This window comes from Watersipora subatra, chromosome 9 (assembly GCF_963576615.1).
Source record: "Watersipora subatra chromosome 9, tzWatSuba1.1, whole genome shotgun sequence".
NCBI lineage: Eukaryota > Metazoa > Bryozoa > Gymnolaemata > Cheilostomatida > Watersiporidae > Watersipora > Watersipora subatra.
Window position 1 is genome coordinate 27,131,389 of NC_088716.1, and position 16,072 is coordinate 27,147,460.

Consider the following 16,072-nt stretch of genomic DNA (forward strand, 5'->3'; position numbering starts at 1 on the left):
ATAAAATTGTGCATTGGTTTTCGTTTCTCAAACTTTAACACCAGTTTTCTCGGAACTGTTTTCTCACTAATGGTAAACATGCATTCAGTTTATTGACCATAAAATCTGCTGTAATTAAGCTAGAATCAAAATTTATTTTGCAAAATAACTGAGAATTTTCTCCTTCTGCTAATGTAGATAACTCCAAATCTTACAATCTCGACTTAACCATGGTTTCTGTGATCATGACCTATATGGTGACTCATAACATACATGGCGAGTCATACCTTATATGGCGAGTCATACCTTATATAGTGAGTCCTACCTTATACGATGACTCACATCTTGAAGGGTGACTCATACCTTATATGTTAACTACCATTTCATGCCATAGAATGGCTCATACATTATACAGTGACTTATATCTTAAACAGCAACTCATACCTTATATGGGGTTTCATATCGCCCATCTTCTGTGACATCACCGTTCTTGTTTAGCAGATACTCCCTAGGAATGTGATACTTGGAGAAGGAAAGAAACCTATAAAACAACAAGCTAAGCAGGTAAAAAACAAAACCGATAAAAAAGACAACTCTATTAGAGTTCGAAGATGAGAATTGAAAATCCAAACATAAAAAGTAATAAAAAATACATTTGGCTGGGTTAGAGTAAGTTACACCATAAAACTATACCAAAGTTAGGTTAGAGTAAGTTACACCATAAAACTATACCAAAGTTAGGTTAGAGTAAGTTACACCATAAAACTATACCAAAGTTAGGTTAGAGTAAGTTACACCATAAAACTATACCAAAGTTAGGTTAGAGTAAGTTACACCATAAAACTATACCAAAGTTAGGTTAGAGTAAGTTACACCATAAAACTATACCAAAGTTAGGTTAGAGTAAGTTACACCATAAAACTATACCAAAGTTAGGTTAGAGTAAGTTACACCATAAAACTATACCAAAGTTAGGTTAGAGTAAGTTACACCATAAAACTATACCAAAGTTAGGTTAGAGTAAGTTACACCATAAAACTCTATCGCCTACACTACCTGTGAGCCTGCACATTGCTATACTTCCACTTCTGTTGAAGTGTTTCTGATTTACTGATTAAACATTTATTAATTATTATTCCATTATTTTAGTTTTTATATATAGTTCAGCTTAGATAGATTTTTTTAAAGACTTGCATGTAATGTATTTGTTTTAATACTAAATGTAACTAACTGTATTATATATATGAAGTTATCATTGGTTTTGAGCTGTGGAACAAACTAAATGATTTACAGTATATTCTCATAGTGATATTTGCTTCAACATATGAAGCAGATCTCAGAACGAATCAACCTCATATCTAAAGGTTTGACTGTAATTAGGCTAGGCATTTGATCATCTTGATAACAAAGGAAAACCGTAGCCAGTGAGTTCACATAAGAGATAACAAGAGCATGTGACGGGTAGAAATGCCAGACTTTGTTCATAAGATAAGAATGCTGACAAGGAAATAGCAGAGAGTCACGTAGTTGTCTTTGTCAAAGTAGTAACTGCACTTACCCGTTATCGAGTCCATTCATGCCTAACTTCTGGCCCATATCACCAACCATGACTCCTGGATAGGATAATAATGTCCTCGGATCTCGAATAGGCACAGCGAATGTGTGTAGCCCATGATTTTGTCCATCTGGCGTGATAAGTTGGGCATAAACAATTGCATGGGTTGCTGTCTTACCCATGTTTCCTGCCCATATCTTTGTAGCCTCAAAATCCGGAGTGTTTAATTCAAACATCTACAACACATTTTTGAATTATTGCAGACTCATGTCAAAAGTAAACTGTTGTATTTGAGCGTTGGAAACGTCTTAAACTAAATCCGTCTCAGAGAAAGAAAGTGAAACTACAGATTGTATCTGTGCAAAGATCTCTGGTTGGAGGGCAGGCATTCCAGAGCTATGGTTCAAGGTCACTTGTTGAGGGCTATAGTTTATGGAAAACTGTTCAGAACTATGGTTAAAAGGTCAACTGTTGAGAGCTATGGTTAAAAGGTCAACTGTTCAGAGCTATGGTTAAAAGGTCAACTGTTCAGAGCTATGGTTAAGGTCAACTGTTTAGAGCTATGGTTAAGGCGAACCATTTAGAGCAATGGTTCCAGGTCAACTGTTTAGAGCTATGGTTCCAGGTCAACTGTTTAGAGCTATGGTTAAGGTCAACTGTTCAGAGCTATGGTTAAGGTTAACTGTTCAGAGCTATGGTTAAGGTCAACTGTTCAGAGCTATGGTTAAGGTCAACTGCTCAGAGCTATAGTTAGGTCAACTGCTCAGAGCTATGGTTAAGGTCAACTGTTCAGAGCTATGGTTAAGGTTAACTGTTCAGAGCTATGGTTAAGGTTAACTGTTTAGAGCTATGGTTAAGGTCAACTGTTCAGAGCTATGGTTAAGGTCAACTGCTCAGAGCTATAGTTAGGTCAACTGCTCAGAGCTGTAGTTCAAGGTCAACTGTTCAGAGCTATGGTTAAGGTCAACTGTTCAGAGCTATGGTTAAGGTCAACTGCTCAGAGCTATAGTTAGGTCAACTGCTCAGAGCTGTAGTTCAAGGTCAACTGCTCAGAGCTGTAGTTCAAGGTCAACTGTTTAGAGCTATGGTTAAGGTCAACTGTTCAGAGCTATGGTTAAGGTCAACTGCTCAGAGCTATAGTTAGGTCAACTGCTCAGAGCTGTAGTTCAAGGTCAACTGCTCCGAGCTATGGTTAAGGTCAACTGTTCAGAGCTATGGTTAAGGTCAACTGCTCAGAGCTATAGTTAGGTCAACTGCTCAGAGCTGTAGTTCAAGGTCAACTGCTCAGAGCTGTAGTTCAAGGTCAACTGTTTAGAGCTATGGTTAAGGTCAACTGTTCAGAGCTATGGTTAAGGTCAACTGCTCAGAGCTATAGTTAGGTCAACTGCTCAGAGCTGTAGTTCAAGGTCAACTGCTCCGAGCTATGGTTAAGGTCAACTGTTCAGAGCTATGGTTAAGGTCAACTGCTCAGAGCTATAGTTAGGTCAACTGCTCAGAGCTGTAGTTCAAGGTCAACTGCTCCGAGCTGTAGTTCAAGGTCAACTGCTCCGAGCTATGGTTAAGGTCAACTGTTCAGAGCTATGGTTAAGGTCAACTGCTCAGAGCTATAGTTAGGTCAACTGCTCAGAGCTGTAGTTCAAGGTCAACTGCTCCGAGCTATGGTTAAGGTCAACTGTTCAGAGCTATGGTTAAGGTCAACTGCTCAGAGCTATAGTTAGGTCAACTGCTCAGAGCTGTAGTTCAAGGTCAACTGCTCCGAGCTATGGTTAAGGTCAACTGTTCAGAGCTATGGTTAAGGTCAACTGCTCAGAGCTATAGTTAGGTCAACTGCTCAGAGCTGTAGTTCAAGGTCAACTGCTCCGAGCTGTAGTTCAAGGTCAACTGCTCCGAGCTATGGTTCAAGGTCAACTGTTCGAAGCTGCAGTTCAAGGTCAACTGCTCCGAGCTGTGGTTCAAGGTCAACTGCTCAGAGCTATAGTTAAGGTCAACTGTTCGAAGCTGCAGTTCAAGGTCAACTGCTCCGAGCTGTGGTTCAAGGTCAATTGATAAAACAAAATAAACTGGAGAATTATTACAAAGACAAAAAAATCTTTCAAATAAAATCTTAATGTTTTACCAATAATTGAAAATTACCCAAGAAAATCACATTATTTTAAAATTATCCATTATTTATATTACGATTGCTGAGTTTTTGAGAGATTATTTACAAGTTGTTTAGTCCAAATCTTAATCACGGAAGCAGAAATTTTTCATAAACAACTCTTTTCGTCTCCAAATTGCATTAAGGAAAAATTTGATAATTGCAATTTGAATTTAACAATAATATGAATGTAATAACAATATGAATATAATAACAATATGAATGTAATAACAATATGAATATAATAACAATATGAATGTAATAACAATATGAATATAATAACAATATGAATGTAATAACAATATGAATATAATAACAATATGAATGCAATAATAAGAATGTGTACAATAGACACACTTACAACGTAAATAATCCGTTCCAGAATGTTTACGGGATTTGACGTTATTTAAACAGTAAAATACAAGGAAATTGCCTAATCCGTTCTAAAATCTTTCCAAACTCCCTCTTTGGCACTTTGATAAAAAAACTAGACTTAACTTGTTAATTTAATGACTGTACAGAAGCTGTAGTTTTAGTGGTTTGTATCGACAATGCTCATCCTTTTTTACCACTTTCACTTGGTTTATGGTTAAAATGATTTTACAATAAGCTATGGGGAGCGCACACCTTCAATGTTAATTTACATCTATGTTTTTCTAAACAGCAAAGCTTATTATGCAAAGGAAAAACTAATAAAATTTTTTATGTGCCTAAATTAAAGCAAAAAAAATGTTTACTATACCCTAGGACAATTATGTTTCGCTAGTATATAGTTTCGTGAGTAGCATACAGAGTAAAATTTTGCTGCAACTTAATTCCGTGGCTCTGATGAGTGCGAAAATATAGTGATGTGAAATTAAATGCAGTGGAACAAACAGATTAGATTCCTCAGGTCCAGTTCACTCATAAAAAAAATCAATTTGGGACTAGTTTGTATTTGTGAACCGCAGGTAGAAGTGTGTGGGCGAGATCGATAATGCAATTTGATCGCTTGCTGCCATTTGTTTCTTGGACTATCAATGACATCAAGGTCCCTGCAGCCATGACTGATGTGGTACCAATATTAGATCTCAAGTATTTATAGCGCGCGGTGGCCATGGCTCCGGGTTGTTATTGTTTTTGGTTGGTAATAAAATTCATCAGTACAATATTTATTATTCAATTTTATGACTTTCCCTACCAGACTTTCATCCTCATCAGTTACGAATTCAGTGACTAAACTAATATCATCATCTTCCTCATTTGTCTTGGCTTTTCCAAAAAAAAACTTGTTATCTTAATTTGCTTCGCCATGCTGCTCAGCCGGAGTATTAGCTGTAATGAGTTTAGCAGAAATTGCCCAATGAGCCCAACCACACACGAAAATTGCCTGCATTTCTAATATGACGATTTTATTGGGGATATCAATGAACAAAGCTATTTAATTTCGCGTTTTCGCTCGTTCGTTATGATAGTTTAGTTTCGCTCATGAAATTTTCGCGAGAGAATGACTCCGCGAAAACGCGAAAGTTAGATGACGCGAATACATGTGTCCCAGGGTACATCATAACAATGGTGGGCGTTCTGACATCTGGCCATCCGTCACCAGGGTTCGAGGTTAGAATAAAAGATAGCTTTCGGGGAGACCCCAACACGTGACATTCAGCTTGGTATACTGACACTAGCATCTGCACCAGTTAGTCGCCTTTAACGAATTCTGAATAATTGCACAGCTACCTATTCTCTGTGCTTTCTCAAAGCACCGGATAATCTAACTATTCTAGAACAGAACTAGTAGATATAATAAAGACAACCCTGTACACCAATTTCTCTCCCAAGTGTAGCAAGAGTGAAAGTGATATTTTTAAGGCTAACTACAATTATTGTTATACAAATCAAATTTGAAAACTTGCATTGACCTGACACTTTACGTTATATGGAAGTTTTTATGTAGCAAGAAGCAAAAACTTCACATACCGCGAAACCTCTATTTGAATACCACCTGTATTTGAGAAAAACCACAACTAGAGAAGGGTTGACAAATACAATGCCACCCTTTAATTAAACGCCACCTATATTTTTTTGATCTTTATGAACCCATAATAACACGTGATCAATAAAAAAGTGTCCATAAAATGGTGCCAATAATGACTCGGTTACATCAATAACAATTAATTATTTTGTTGTTGCTGTCGTAGTTGCCATGATTATAGTGATGGAGTATCTGAAAAGATCAATCATCACGATCATGAGATGCAGTCTGATTCGAAGTTACTAAGGTCTAAATCATAACCATTGTTTTCAGATTGGTCTATAATGTGGTTTACAATCTTACTTAAAATCTTTAAAAAGTTTTGATGAATGATGAGAATACCCTTCAGGAACGTCTTACGATGTAATATTGTTTTAACAATGGCTACATCTAACGATGTAGCCATTGTTATGGGGTATTCTAACTTGGAAATGTTTTTAAAAATTAAAAATGTTATGTCTGTTTTCTAATTCCAAAGCTTTGCATTTTTTCTTTAAAACTTTGAAATTGACACCATCGAAATAATTATTAATAGCACCACGCTAATATTTTATAATCAAGGTAGTTCCTTGTTTAACTCCATCTAATACTTTGACGTATATGAAGAAAAGTTTAGATAAAATGCTGAGGCCGACAGCATTCATGACATTAATGTCGATAGGAGCATTTACTGTATTTCAAAATAGCTGCATTTATAAATTTAAACTCAGTTGGCTCTTGGTGGTTTCTGTTTTATTTAAACTCAGTCAGATCTCGGTGGTTTCTCTTTTATTTAAACTCAGTTGGCTCTTGGTGGTTTCTCTTTTATTTAAACTCTGTTAGCTCTTGGTAGTTTCTCTTTCATTTAAACTCCGTTGGCTCTTGGTGGTTTCTCTTTCATTTAAGCTCCGTTGGCTCTTGGTGGTTTCTCTTTAATTCAAATTCAGTCAGATCTTGGTGGTTTCTCTTTTATTTAAACTCAGTCGGATCTTGGTGGTTTCTCTTTTATTTAAATTCAGTTGGCTCTTAGTAGTTTCTCTTTTGTTTACCAAACCAAATGCTAGTCAGTGTGTAGACTAATTGGCTCGAGTTATTCAAGGTCAAAGGTCATTCCTGTGTCCACCAATATAACCTTACTGAAAATTTAAACTCAACTCCAATACCACCAACTCAGTGCTGCTTCCTTATTGAGATGAATTCTAATTAACAAGTGTCCCACATTTATCACGATTTATAATACAGTGCACCAACGGGTTATGATGTCCCTGTTATACGTTTTTTTCGCCTTACGATGTTTTTTCTTTCCCCATATGACATTTTCCCCCATCTGATATCAACAACAATTCCAATTTGGCACTCGGTATGCTGAATACGTCAGAATAACGAAGATGCTGATTTCTGTTCGTCAAAATCCTTCCCACAACGCCTGAAAGAGATACGATGCTCACTCTCTCTCAGTTCAATGTTTTTCGTTATAGCGAAAAGGAAACCGGAAACAGTTGAGTGATAAAATTTTAGACAATGACAAAATTACAGTTTAGTTTAGCAAAATATATACTATGACTTAGCTCTAAGTGTGTGTTTAGTAAGCTAAACTCATTTAAGTAAAATTCAAAAGTTTATGTTATATGTCTGTTTCAAAGGTAAGAATTCCCTACGGTATGTACTGCACATAGTACTAATGTGAAATTAATAAAATGACGTTGGCGAGATATCGGACAGCTAAAAAAGTTGTTTGTTGCAGAAGCTATCCGTCAAAATTGTTTGTAGTCTACATTGTTATGAATTTTGTTTTCACATCATAACCACGAAATACTCGCAAAGTTAATGTAGGTAACCATAGTTACTAAGGTTAACATACTATTTTGTTACTCAATTTCAATATGTACATACATGCACGTACATAAAACTGTGATGATTTCCACCAAGGAGTGTTTGCATTACATAATTACTATAGGTTTCCATGTCTCTCTATATAACATTTTTCGCCTTACGATGCCAACATAGGAATGAATTGAAATGGTATGGCATGGGTTCATGATATTTTCAAATGTACATATGGCGTTCACCAATACGGGGAGAAACTGGCATCAAAAAAATTACCTGAGTGTCAGGCTTGTAGGTAGCCGTGGTTCTCATGGCTCTTGTGTTGCTGCCGTGGCTAAGCTCAGTCAAACAGAAACATCCGTGATACTAAAAGACAGTGAATCCATCACTAACATTTTTAACAATCATTTAATAATGGGTACATATACTAAAAAATAAAAATGCTTGTAACTAAACAATACCAATCCTAGAACAAATGTGACTGACATAGTCTGAACATTTTTCTAGAATGAGCTTTAGCAACTTTAGGGTCGGGTAACAATAACCACAGCCCGAACCTTACACGTGGACTTACATTACATAAATTAGTCTGTTCCACAAAGTCGTCATGACGAGAAGTTCCTGAGCCCTGGCACACTCCAGCAAACATCTACAGAAAAACCAACTGTAATTTTATAAACATGGCGAGAAGTTCCTGAGCCCTGGTAAACTTCAGCAAACATTTACAGCAAAACCAACACTAATGCTATAATCATGAAAAATTACTCAATGCCCTCCCAAAAACACAATTATAGTAAAAGAAAGCTAATTGATATTAATGTGATAGAGCAAGGTCAAGGTAAAAGGGAGTAGATTGAGCAAGTGGAGTAAATGGGTATTGATTATTTAACTACAATATCAAAAGGAGATCGTCTATGGACATTCAGGATGATTGAGTTAGTAATATAACTCATACGTTGAAATAAGTGACACACAAACTTGGAAATGTAACAACCAAAGTAATTTTTCCTTGAAACCATAACCAAGAGGAATGGCCGTTTCAGGTTGGTTTCATGTTGTTCAATGCAGTCTTCAACATATAAAAAAGTTCGTGATGATTTTTAAAACCCTAGAGTTTAACTAAGTCAAATAACGTCTAACAAACCAGCACTTTATCCGATGGCTGTGACAAAAGATTCACATTAACCGACAAACAGTGTTAAATTTGACATGATCTGTCATTCGATCTTGAAGTACACCAGTTCTGTGAAGACACAAAAGATATAAAAAAAAAGCAATCCAAGTAAATTGAAAAATATTCCCAAGTATAAATATTCCCAAGTATAAATATTCCCAAGTATAAATATTCCCAAGTATAAATATTCCCAAGTATAAATATTCCCAAGTAAAAATATTCCCAAGTATAAATATTTCCAACTCACATTTAGAATATGCTTGTCATTATACACATGGTTAAGAAGGAAAAAGATTTAACTTTATCTGAACAGGTAGACACGTTTATAGTTCAACTACACCTTATAATTATAAACAATAAAATGTTTATGAGAATAATACAGGCAGCTGACTTACAGTGTAAGTTGTTGCAACTTATGATGATTTGAATGAACACAAACATTCATGATTCAAATTGATTGACTTGGAAAAGATTCATGCCCAAGTTATTACTGTCTTGATTCTTGAAGCATGTTTTTTAATGATATTACTGTGCATTATTTGAACGATAACAACCAGCTTTTAAGCTAGACATTCCAGTCTAAAAGGAGTACACATGATGACTATTATAACATGCTGACTCCTATAATAGGAGTCAGCGATTCTCTGAATAATCAGATATCACAACTTGCTGCTAACAATTATGACCTATATTTAAGGTATGACCTATATTTAAGGTATGACCTATATTTAAGGTATGATCTATATTTAAGGCATGACCAGAAACAATGTTTCTAGAAACGGGCAGTACGCGGTGTCTCTTACCTGATAGTTTAGCTGGTACTTAGCGAGCAGAGCCCAATCATACATTCCAAGGGCAGTGATAAAGTCATTGTAGCCCATGGGGTTAGCCATGATCTCATCTTCTGTCAGAAAGTCATACTCGTGCAACCTTTAAAAACCAACAGCCAACCATAAAAAGAAACACAAGTGAGCTGAAGGCTAAAATCGCTAACTGATAATATTTAGGTCTACTAATAACACAACTGCCAAACCCTTAACTAATAGCTTAATGTGAGTTGTGATTGGTCAGTTAGACTTATTAGTGGCTGACTTATGATGAGCTTTTTAACAAAAGCATTAAACTGAGGTGCATATATAAAATTAACTACAGTCATACCTCGACATCCGAGTGGCACCAACATACAAGAAAATTGAGATACAAGCAAAATTTCGAACAAGTTTCTGATTCAATTCATCTAAGTTAAATTCAAAGTTTATATTAGGTAGCGTCACAGGTCTAATGTACGGAGCGCATAGCTGTGAAGTCTATCTCATACCACTGTTAGTCACTACGGATGTCTCGAAGGTACGAACTCCATACAATAATGTACATAGTAACGTTACATTTAATTGCAGATCATAACCACTGGTATTTGTTACTTTGTGAGCGTAGGTAGTGAATTACAGTTGAAAACACTTTTTTTTCGTCATAAAATCCTGTTTTTAAATGGTGCTTCATAGCATAGAAACGGATTAATTTGCATAGTTATTTTAAAAGTTGACTTGCAACAAATATCACATTACAGTTATTTGGTATCCAAAGATTCACCATTGTGTTGTACATGTAGGTGCAAAATATGTGGAAATGTGATTGCAAGCTTTTAAAAGCTCAAAAATGAACAGTTAATCGCAGCCACACGAGACCGCCATAGTTTGGAATCTCTTTCCAAAACGGCTCAAATGGGATGTAGTTGTAGAAGATGGCTTCTGTTTACATTTTCACGCAACCTCATTCGCCGAAATAGTTTCACAAATATACTTCACACATCCAATAAAACCATGTCTATTGTTCTTACACGTCTATTTTATCGTCATTGTAATGCTGTAACTTTCAGCGCTGATATCCTACAACCTACTGCAAAAAATAGTTTAAATTTTCAACCTTACCTCGAAGGAGTACATATCATTGTCTGATAAACATGACGAACCTGTTGGTCACCTGTGATAATCGAAAAATGCTTCAGAAATTATTCGTGAAGTATGGGTCACATGATCAGATTACGACTAGACGATTAGACCAAGCCGAAACAAAACTGTAAAGTGGCGAGCGACTATATTTGATACGGGGTCTTCGGTAAAACTCGAAGTGTTTGTCATAAACTAGTGCTACGAGAAGTTTCATATTGAGCTTTTTATTGGCCTTTCAATTCACGTGAGAACATTACATGAGAAAACAATAACCAAATGTAATGACTACGTCAGAAAAATAAACTGATTCCAATCTACGGCGGCTTCCGTTTTTGAGCTTTTAAAAGCTTGTAATCACATTTCCACATATGTTGCACCTACAACACAACTGAGTAAGACATGATGAATCTTTTGATACCAAATAACTATAATGTGAATTTTGTTGCAAGTCAACTGTTAAATAGGAAATATTGCATTGAGATACGAGAACATGTGAGTAAATTGACATACGAGTCCCAGAATGCATTAAGCTCGTATGTAAAGCTTAATGGGTTCACGGACTGTATCACAGTTATCAATACAGTTAGACAAGACCGCAAAACCTGGGTCAGAAAAAATCATGATTATTTGTGTAAAACTTCGAACCTTTTTATTGGCATCGTATTTTAATGCTTTTGACGTAATTCTTCATCTGTAGATATGTATAGACGTAAGTAAAATCAAGACTTGCTAAATCTAGACTCGGGCAAACAATTTTCATTGAAGCCGCATTCAGGTTAGTTTGAGTTTAGCACACGCCTGCTGTATTACCCTACAGGATGAAAATATTCGTTGGTCATAACAATTCGCGATTTCGCGAACAGTCAATCCCGCGAATTATTAAATTCCGTGAATAATTAGTTCTATTTTTAATCACAAGAGAGAATAACTACTGCATCAAATTGAAAACTAGTCGCTAGCCTAGCTTTTAATATAAATACTAAACGTAATTGAGTTCCAAAACATTTTTAAAATCATTGCCTGAGCTTTGAGCTAACACCATTGGCAATGTATCACATTTATTTACAAAATTATTCGAGGTTGTCAAAAGATATGCAGAATGGCGTCATCGCGCAAATAGCCGCTAGGCAAAAGTACTAAACGTAGCCGAGTTCCAAAACTTCTTTAAAATTATCGCCAGGCTTCGAGCTTTATTGCCATTGCGTCAAACTTCACAAAATTATTCAAGGTTTTCACAAGTTATTCGGCATGGCTTCAGCATCGCCAAAAAGCTCTCCTAGTCTTTTTACATTAAAATGTACTCCATCAATCTCTAATACCAAAGTCGAGGACGATCATGACTTTGATCTGAACATTATGGTATGTATTTGATTTGTAGTGCAGATACCTTTTTTCATAATCAAATGCATTAGTTAATTCTTTTGTTTAAAAACTGATCGCTTTCATTAAATACTTCAGCTATTGTTTTTGTACTTCCTTAACACTCGTTAATATTTTTTCTTTTTTGTGTTTACTGCAGATTGAGAATGAAACAACCTACTCCGATTACGAAAACTAGAGACAAGTAGTAATATTCATCAAGGCAGGAATACTGGCAGAGAAGCAGCCAGTCAACCTAGACCCCTTCATCGACTACAACTCCTTGATATCGCTGCAGCAAACATGATTAAATTATATATTTTATTTCATGTATAGATATATTATAATTTATTACAAACTTGAGTGTACAAATAAAATATTTCAAATACAAATAAAATTTGACTAACGATGAATGGAGTAAATATAAACAGTTTAGTCCATATGGCGGTTGTCTAGCAGTAAAATTAAACTGGTACACTTGATATGTGAATACTAGCGTGTAATGGTGCTTTCTGACTAGTTATTTTGGTAATAGCAGCTCTGTCGCTGTCACTGTCTTAGGTAGATGTTGAAGGCGATTCTCTCGCTACTACATGGCTGGTAAGGAAGTTATCATCAGAACGCTCCTCGTGGCTTACTATTGCAAAGTTCTGCCGGTTGGCCAAAGATTTGTGCTCGTAAAGGCGTTTTTGTTCCTTTTTTAAAAACAGATATATTCTTTTCATAAGTAGCTGCGGTCACTTCAACCTCAATTTCCAGACCTCCCTGAATGATTGGTGATGTTCTAAAAATGACATCTACCACCATTGCAGTCATTGTTCTTCGGTGTATGATGAAAAATCCCTCTCACACACTAAAACAAATAATGAAGCGGTAGGGATGGAAAAAATAAGTATTGCGTTTTACCGAAGAACCAAAGTAAAATTCTAATTTAGTAAATGTGAAAAACTCATTACTTACCACAAGTGGTTGGCTTATCCAAGGCCTCCAAAGCGATGAATATTCGTGAAGACCTCTGGACGCAGCAAAAGTTGTTTACCGTAGCTTAGCATGATCGCCTCGCAGTTGTAAGCTAAATATAAACCGAAACACGCGGTGTGCGCATGCGTAGGAATAACTCTATTACTAGCCGCAATAGAGTTAACTTTTCCTAGAGAGTGGCAATTTTCAGCCGCAAATAAATTCATCCGCGAATATGCATGATAAGACAATTTTCGCGAAATATAACTCCGCGAATAAATTCATCCTGTAGGGTATTATTAACAGTTTAAAAGCATAAACTATGGAGAAGATGACACAAGCACAAAAATACCCGCTTGAAGTGATTTAGGCACAGTACATGTATGCTTATTGCGGTACCTTTGAAATCTGAGAAACGTTTTCTCTCTTTTCTCCTCAATACTTTCATAGCCGTAATTCCTAGCAAATAGTGGGTCTTTTTCTATAGCCGCCCAAACTCGGTGCTATAAATAGTCATGATACATCTATGATTATGACCTATCTGGCTGTTAGTTATAACGGAGTGATGTTCAAAAGCTACTATGATATTCAGCTATACCGAAGGAATCCTCAATGCACTCCATCAGAGCTGTTATAATACATAATTCTAATAAACTATCTCCACAGGTTATTTAAAGTAGACTTGTATTACTAGCTCTACATGGCAATAAGGTTCCATCTACTGTATTGAACTTTGAGAACCTTGATACAACTATCATGGTCGATAGAGCTATGTGATCAACCATTTGCTACTAGATATATTACAGTCAACTAACTACAACTAGATATATTACAGTCAACTAACTACAACTAGATATATTACAGTCAACTAACTACAACTAGATATATTACAGTCAAATAACTACAACTAAATGTATTACAGTCGACTAACTAGAGGTAGAACGAGACAGATTTTTAAGTTCGAGACGAGACTCGAGACACTGTCTTGTAAAAATTCGAGACTCGAGACACGAGACAGTAAAATAATGAGCATTTGGTAATGATTTCACTACACAAGTACTAGCGTACTTGGTATATATAAAATTGATAAACCTCTTTTTAAATTGAATTTTCACCTGGTGTAAACGATTTAAATACAACATTTTAATAGTGATATGCATGTAGTTTTTGTAAACAAAAGTGACACAAACAGCTCTAAAATAACGAAGTTGCATATTCTAAGAATTTTGAGCTTGATTGATCATAATTATTATAAACATATTGCTTTGTACATGTATATTTTTACCATCTATTGAATAGGTCTTACTTTTTAATGTAATGAAACCGATAGCCGTCGCTCTACAAAGAAATACCGCAACTAAAAGAACACACGATAACACTTACATTCTTATCGTTTCATTAATGTTAAGTTTTGTTTGTGTATTAACTGTAGTATGTGAATTATATTTAAATTGTACTCATGAAATTATATGAATTACTGTATACATGTACATGTATATTCTTATATTGAACTAACAATAACGTCATTGTTAACCGAACACGGACTATGGTCGACACGGCCTTTCGTTCGTTTCTTCGTGTCCGGGCAAGTTTTACCCGCAATTGGTAGTATATAAAAGCCCGAATTTTATGAAGGGCAGTTGGTGTTTAGACACGATACGATAAAATACAGACATTTTACCCGTAATAGTCTTATTTATCAAATTGGATTATCCGGAGGGTAATTGGATACGACCCGGTATCTGTTTTAAGGACACAGAACCGAACTACAATATATTAACAGGGCCGTTGTCCGGACTACATGATTAGACTCGGTGGCCAACATAATCAATAGCAACAGGTAGTAACAGACCGGGTATAACTTTAAACAGTTGCCCGCAATCCATTACAATATATGGAGCTGTTGCTACCGCAAGAAGCCATGTTTTAACAACCGTGCGCAGGCACTTTAGTTATATTTCCTGTCTCGAGTTTGGCAATAGTTAAGTCGAGACGAGACCGATACGAGACAGGTCGATACTCGAATCGTCTCGTGTCTCGTTCCACCTCTACGACTAACTACAATTAGATATATTACAGTCAATTAGCTACAACCAGATATATTAAAGTCAACTAACTACAACTAGATATATTACAGTTACCTAACTACAACTAGACATATTACAGTTAACTAACTACAACTAGATATATTACAGTTAACTAATTACAACTAGATATTGCAATTGTCGCGAGTTCAAATCCAGTATGGTGGAGACTTTTACATATAGGCTACCATATTTTACATTACTAGATTGTACCCGCTATAGCTGGACACAGAGACGACGAAAGGCTAACATTGACATAATTTATAGGTGGAGGATTTAGCGGAAGTTATCTCTATGGTGAGTATTGTAGGGGCAACATTCTAATCTCACTGAATATGATGGGTCCCTCGGTGCTTCCAGCTGCTTAATAAAATATGTAAATGATATTTCATACTATTTATAACACGACTTTTGAAAAATATTGAGAGATATAAAGTTATAAAGTTGTTTTTGGTATAATTGCTAAAGAGCACACAACCGGGAGATAAATTTAGATAAGCCCTCGATCGAACTTGATTGTTGGTAACAACAATTAGTTCAACAATTAGTCAACAACAAAAACTCGTTAAATAGATTCCTAATAATACAAACCTGAAATTCGAGAGTGTCATACCCAAATGTATAAAGTCTCATCCGCTTCCAGTCAAACGTTGCTTTGCTTCGATAAATATTGAGGGGTCCATCAGGCAAGTCAGGCAGACATATTTCCAACTTTTCAGTTGACTCATCAGTAAGATCACTGAATCGAGACATCGTGACACACCTGCAATCACGCAATGTTCAATTGGCTAATTTTCATGGGTGTTATGAGTTAGCGAAGTTCCAGTACTTATCTAACAACAAAACCAGCAGATAAAATGTGAAGCTTTATTGGGCGAAATAAAACTACCAAAACTAGTAGTGATAACATGTCAAGTCGCAGCCATTCGTAACCATAACAAAATTTCCCATTCAGTAAAGACAGCGTAAACTGCTGCCCTTTAACTAGAACTGTTCAGATTTTGAAACCTTGGGCTGAATCAAGCAAATATATCTTGCATACCATAGACTAGCGA

At 35.9% G+C, this 16,072-nt stretch overlaps 1 protein-coding gene across 1 annotated transcript in view; it reads right to left on the reverse strand.

Annotated features, from left to right (window-relative positions):
* The window catches only part of LOC137403608 (peroxisomal acyl-coenzyme A oxidase 3-like), a 36,426-nt gene extending 20,646 nt beyond the window's left edge, over positions 1 to 15,780 (reverse strand). Inside the window, exons 1-7 of the mRNA XM_068089578.1 lie at positions 15,609 to 15,780; positions 13,333 to 13,436; positions 9,469 to 9,595; positions 8,066 to 8,140; positions 7,768 to 7,857; positions 1,538 to 1,770; positions 424 to 520 (exon numbers count right to left, since the gene is read on the reverse strand). Of these exons, the coding sequence (XP_067945679.1) occupies positions 424 to 520; positions 1,538 to 1,770; positions 7,768 to 7,857; positions 8,066 to 8,140; positions 9,469 to 9,595; positions 13,333 to 13,436; positions 15,609 to 15,770 (888 nt within the window). The 5' untranslated portion in view covers positions 15,771 to 15,780. The remainder of the gene's footprint in view (positions 1 to 423; positions 521 to 1,537; positions 1,771 to 7,767; positions 7,858 to 8,065; positions 8,141 to 9,468; positions 9,596 to 13,332; positions 13,437 to 15,608) is intronic.
* Positions 15,781 to 16,072: the final 292 nt, after the last annotated feature.